At 43.0% G+C, this 5,223-nt stretch overlaps 1 protein-coding gene across 1 annotated transcript; it reads right to left on the minus strand.

Annotated features, from left to right (window-relative positions):
• Positions 1–351: 351 nt before the first annotated feature.
• LOC138481181 (C-C chemokine receptor type 3-like) lies at positions 352–3,123 on the minus strand. The gene has a single exon (XM_069613146.1). It carries the CDS (start codon positions 2,963–2,965, stop codon positions 1,913–1,915), a length of 1,053 nt encoding a protein of 350 aa, XP_069469247.1. The 5' UTR covers positions 2,966–3,123; the 3' UTR covers positions 352–1,912.
• Positions 3,124–5,223: the final 2,100 nt, after the last annotated feature.

Here is a 5,223-nt window from a genome sequence, read left to right on the forward strand (position 1 = left end):
TCCCAGTTCTACTCTACCTTTTACATATCGGGCTTTTTTCACATACGTATTGTGACCAATGTTATACGATTTGCAGTCAATTTTGCAGTCTACTGAGTCTTGGGAGAATAGCTCAGGGGCAACGTGCTCGCCTTGGAAGCAAAATGACATGGAGCAACACAGGTTCAATCCCCAGGTCTACGCTTAGGAACCTCTGGGTATTAAGCGTGTTATAAATAACCAATCATAACATCTACTGTAATAAAAATAACACAATTAATGTGAGAGCATCTAAAATATCCCAAATATGGAAGGATTTAGGAAACACAAAATGATGGCTTCCATAATAAAATTATACAAATCGGTCACCAATTCAGAAACACTTAAAAAAACAATGTTTTTTTTTAATCACATGAAAGTATTCTTCATGTATACAGGATTAAAAGATGACATATCTGCTTCTAAGCACTCTTGAACACAGGCGATTGACACAGAATGCACTTTTGTCACTGAAATCTCAGTATGAAAACTTTGCATTGTTTTGCTTTCATCGTCAATCTAAGTACAATGATTTTTGGTATCTGCCCCTCAGCATAACCCCTTCAATTCTCCCAGTCAGTGTCTCTCAGGTGAAAGTTTTCAAGGAGCATTTAAACTCATGATCGCTCTGCTACACACTTCCTTTGCCACGCCATGTAGTAATGTCTGGATGGGGTACTATGCAGCAACTACACAATGGCTTGTAATCTGAACACATGCACCAGAGGGATTGGCAAACAAGTGGCAGGGCTTGCCATGGGGTTTGGGTCACACCGACTGCCTTTTTGAGCAATGTGGTAAACACATTTTTGTCACCACCCGAGCGTGGTTGCATCTGAAATGCAGACTCCAATGGCTGGGTTACAAAAACTTTGCACCGTTGCAAAAGGAATTCTTCTTTAAGCGCATTTTTGTACCTGAGCAAAGTTTGCCCTAAAGCTAATACGAAATGGTATTAGCACTAGGGAAACCAAAATGTCACTTGTAATGGTGCACACATTTACTGGCGTGGCCCCAATGTTCTTTTTGCATTAGGAAAAACGTTGTTCTAGTGAGAATACGCGCAAAATTGCACTTACACTGGTGCAAGTATTATGTAATGTGGTCCCTGGTTGTGCTACTATGGCGTGCCCACTGTGGTCCTTCGAGAATAACACGTCCTACAACATGTGATGAAAATATGTGTATAGCGGAGCTAACTTGGTTTATTTGGATACAAGTTCGGAATGCACATAAAGCATGACCTAGTTTGAATTGTGTTGCAAATAAATGTGTGATTGATTGAGACATTAGTAACTATCTGTGTAGTTTAGGGGTCTGTGACTTGTTCTACATAATCGCGCAGCAGAGAAGGTTTACTGTACAACTTCTGCTACCTTATACCATCTGTCAGGATTTCGACAAATAGCCCTTCCTACATCCAATCAGAAAGCAGCAAATACAGTTGTTCCACAAACACAGCTGTCTGCACGTGTAAACTATCACAAAGATAATTGGTATCTAGAAGTGTATGAAAATATCATCCTCTCAGCACCTACCATATGGGTGATAATCATGGTTTCTAACTTACTTAGATTAATAAAACACATCAAGCATATGATATTTGTCTGATCAAGCACTATTCTGCCTAGGCAAGTATACCTTTCTCTATATCATTTGAGTGATTGAATTAATAAAACATGACATGGACATTGTTTTTAATATATTACATGAGCAATATTGCCGTCATCTTAGACAAGATATCGGTCAGACTGCCTAGAGCCCTGCATAAAGTCAATCTACCATCCCACCTTTAAGAATTCCCACAATAGGACAAGTTGCTTGACGCAGTCACCTGCCTGCTGTATATATCACTGCAGCTCTTCATTGTTTATCATTGTTCGCCCGGCTGATTTTAGTATTCATACAAAGTTTGGGGTGAATGCTCACTAAATTTGCTGCCGGAGCTTGACCGGAGAGAACTGGGCCGGCAAGACAGCCGGTGTCGAAAAAGCATGGCAAGATGCCTCCTGAACTTGGTGCCCACAAAAGTGTAGAAGAGGGGGTTGATACAGCAGTGAAAATAAGCAATCCCACGGCAAATGTAGAAGGCGTAATCAAGCCCCCTGTTGCAGTTTTGGTTGGCAGACTCTTGCAAGATTTTCACCAGTACGACCACGTTGTACGGAGTCCAGCATAAAAAGAAGACCAGGACAATTATGAAGATGAGCTTCACTGCCTTGTATTTGTCATGCATCCTGGTTCTGAACAACTTGACAATAATTAATATGTAGCAGTATAGGATGATGATAAGAGGTATGAGAAAGAACATTATAAACTGCTGGCCGTATCCCACCATCTTCCAAGTCTTTATGTGCTCCTCGTCATATCCAGTTTCTGCGCATAACATGCCGGCACTGCTGTCCCTCCGTGTGCCGTAGATGAAGAATTTAGGGAGGGTGGATAGAAAGCTGACACCCCAGACTATGAGACTGGCCACAATCGCATAGCCGACTCTTCTGGTTCTGGTAGCAGACACAACGTGCACCACCGCCAGGTAACGGTCAACAGACATCAGGGTCAGGAACAGAATACAGCTGTAAAAGCCAATGTAGTAAATGGCTGTCATAAGTTTGCACATTGCATCTCCAAAAATCCACTCTGAGCCATGATAGACAGCCCAGAAGGGCAGTGAAGCGGCAAACAGCAGGTCAGAAATCACCAGGTTGAGGATGAACAGGTTAGTGACCGTCTTCACCTTCTCATATTTCAGCAGGATCAAGAGAATCAGCCCATTGCCCAGTATGCTGCAGATAAAGACCAGGTAAAAGAAGGCTGGCATCATGGAGGCCCCAAATTGTATAATGTCCCTTTTGTCACACAGGATGATGGGCTCCTCATCGTAATCATAATTAGTCAGGGTCAGGAAGCTGGGGTTTTTCTGTGTAGCATTGGCAGGGCCAGCCATGCCAGGATGCTTTGTGAAAAGTCTCTCCCAAAAATCTGTCAGAGTCGAGATTCCAGTCGCTTTCTGCTGCTTTACTTTACATTGGGTGGATGACAATGAAAGCAAACGTTCAGTTGTGGTTTACCCAACACTCCTTGACAGCTCGTCAGCTTCTTCAATTCTGGCCCTCCTCCGCTCTTTACTTAGACTCTCTTTCACAACCAAGCAAGGCGGAGGGAAGAGGGAGGGGATATGAGCAATACTGTAGGTGGGCACAAGCAAAGTTGGAACTGTTTGATCATGCGCTTTGCTATTGTACGTCCTTGTTAAGAAATCTTCGGTTCAGTGATCAGCAGAGTGTGCATTTCTGCACAGTGAATGAGCGGGTGAGCAGAAATATTTATATAGCGTGTACTTTTGTGCAATCCATGCTGGCTCTTAGGCCCTTAGGACTCGTAGGGCTGCCAATATGAATGGGATTGTATTTGAAGTGTGACAGCTGTAATGTGCAATGTTGATTGAACTCCAAGAAAATACTGTAAATGCATCTTCTGAAAAATGTGTGCTTCCTTTATTGCAACACATTTAACGGAATACAGCCATCATAGAATCCAATTTTATGGTTTAGCTACATTCATTCCATGAGGAAATTTGCCTAAGGATTGAGGATGGACCAAAGGTTTGTTTTTCATCATATTGCAAACATACAACAGACCATCCATTTATTTATTTTCCCTTCCTATTCCGTGCTGCATGCCGCTGGTGGCCATAGGGTGAGAGCCTGCCGAACAGTGTCGAAACCCGGTGCTATTCTAATCATCAAGGTAATGGCTGTGCACAGACTTTATGCCACAAAAAGATTAGTGCTGAGGCACTGGCAGAGTACAGCCCTACGGTGGATGACTGGCTGCAGGACATGACAGCACTAGCAGTGAAAAAACCTCTCCTACAATCATCGTGACCAGCTGGAAAACTACGATTTGATTTGGCCCACTTAATGATTTGTATATCGAATTGATTGTGTTGAGACATGTTGCTGCGACTATGAGAGATGTAAATTGTGTAAACTCTGGAATGTTGCAGGCTCCCCTTCCCTACCCAACTCCCGTCCCCAACCTTTCCCTGATGTCTCCCTCTACTTCCTTCAGAGGTTAATGTTACTTTGTTCATTGCTCTGGTCTAAAATGAATGTAGCAATGTAGCTGTGGTTGCTATTGCGATGGTCTACATTTGGATTTTTACTATTGCAGCTAATTCGTATGTATTTGCAATTGGATGTCAATGTTATTCTTGTTCACTGTTTATTACGTATATTAAAAAAACAAATAACGCACACCTTATGAAAAAGAAAACAGCTGGAAAAGGACGTTATAAGTGGAAACGTTATGTTTTGAGCTCTTTCCGAAGGCAACCCTTAAGCAGGTCTTGTTTCAGCGGTATCTGCCACTGCGTCCGTTGCTGCTGCTCCCATCTGCCCTCTTCATCTCTGTCTCTCACTGCCCATGCCCCTCTCATATGCCCTTACTCTCAGATCTCGTTTCACCCATTTTTAGGCCTTCACCGGCCTTCCGTCTTCTATGTTCCTCACCCGCACCATTCACTCTTTTGTCTAGGTGCATCTCTATTGTCCTGTTGTGCATTGCAGGTGTGAATTATTTTGTGGGGGACAACTCTGTGACCCCCCCGTCCTTGCATTTGGATTTCTGGCATGGGGGAACCCTTGTGATCCCCTTACTCTGTCTTCCTTTGCTTGTTCTGCCTCCTCCCTCCTTCCTGCCACATGATCCCAACCAGCAGCCTCCAGGTCCTTTCCATTGTATATATTTAAACTGAGATGAATGAAAGGGAATGGCTAGGACGTTTTTCAAGAGGAATTGAGTGTGCCCAGAAGATAATCGTGATAGATGTGGACTGCTTAGCATCCCCAAAACAAGGTTAGGAAATCACTATTAGCGAATGACAAACAGTCATAGTGCAAATTTAACAAGTCGCAAACTTTCAACAATAGCAAACTGTCTCTCGACCTCCCCTTAGTAGATCATCACTCACTATGCAGCCCCTCCAGGATATTGCAGCATGAAATAGAACATTTTGCAGCATAAAAAAGCCAATTTAGCGGCAATTGTTTTGATTTATGGCTCCATTTTTGCAGCGCATTTTGTATTCACTGCAGGGTGTAAGATTGGCAGGTTGCAAGAAAGAGGCAGTGTGTGAGGCTACAAGAGAGCCAGGTTGTCATTGTTAGCACCTTTGATTCAATTTAATAGGAAGAGTCCCAG

Source organism: Ambystoma mexicanum, chromosome 5p (assembly GCF_040938575.1).
Source record: "Ambystoma mexicanum isolate Mex_15411 chromosome 5p, UKY_AmexF1_1, whole genome shotgun sequence".
NCBI lineage: Eukaryota > Metazoa > Chordata > Amphibia > Caudata > Ambystomatidae > Ambystoma > Ambystoma mexicanum.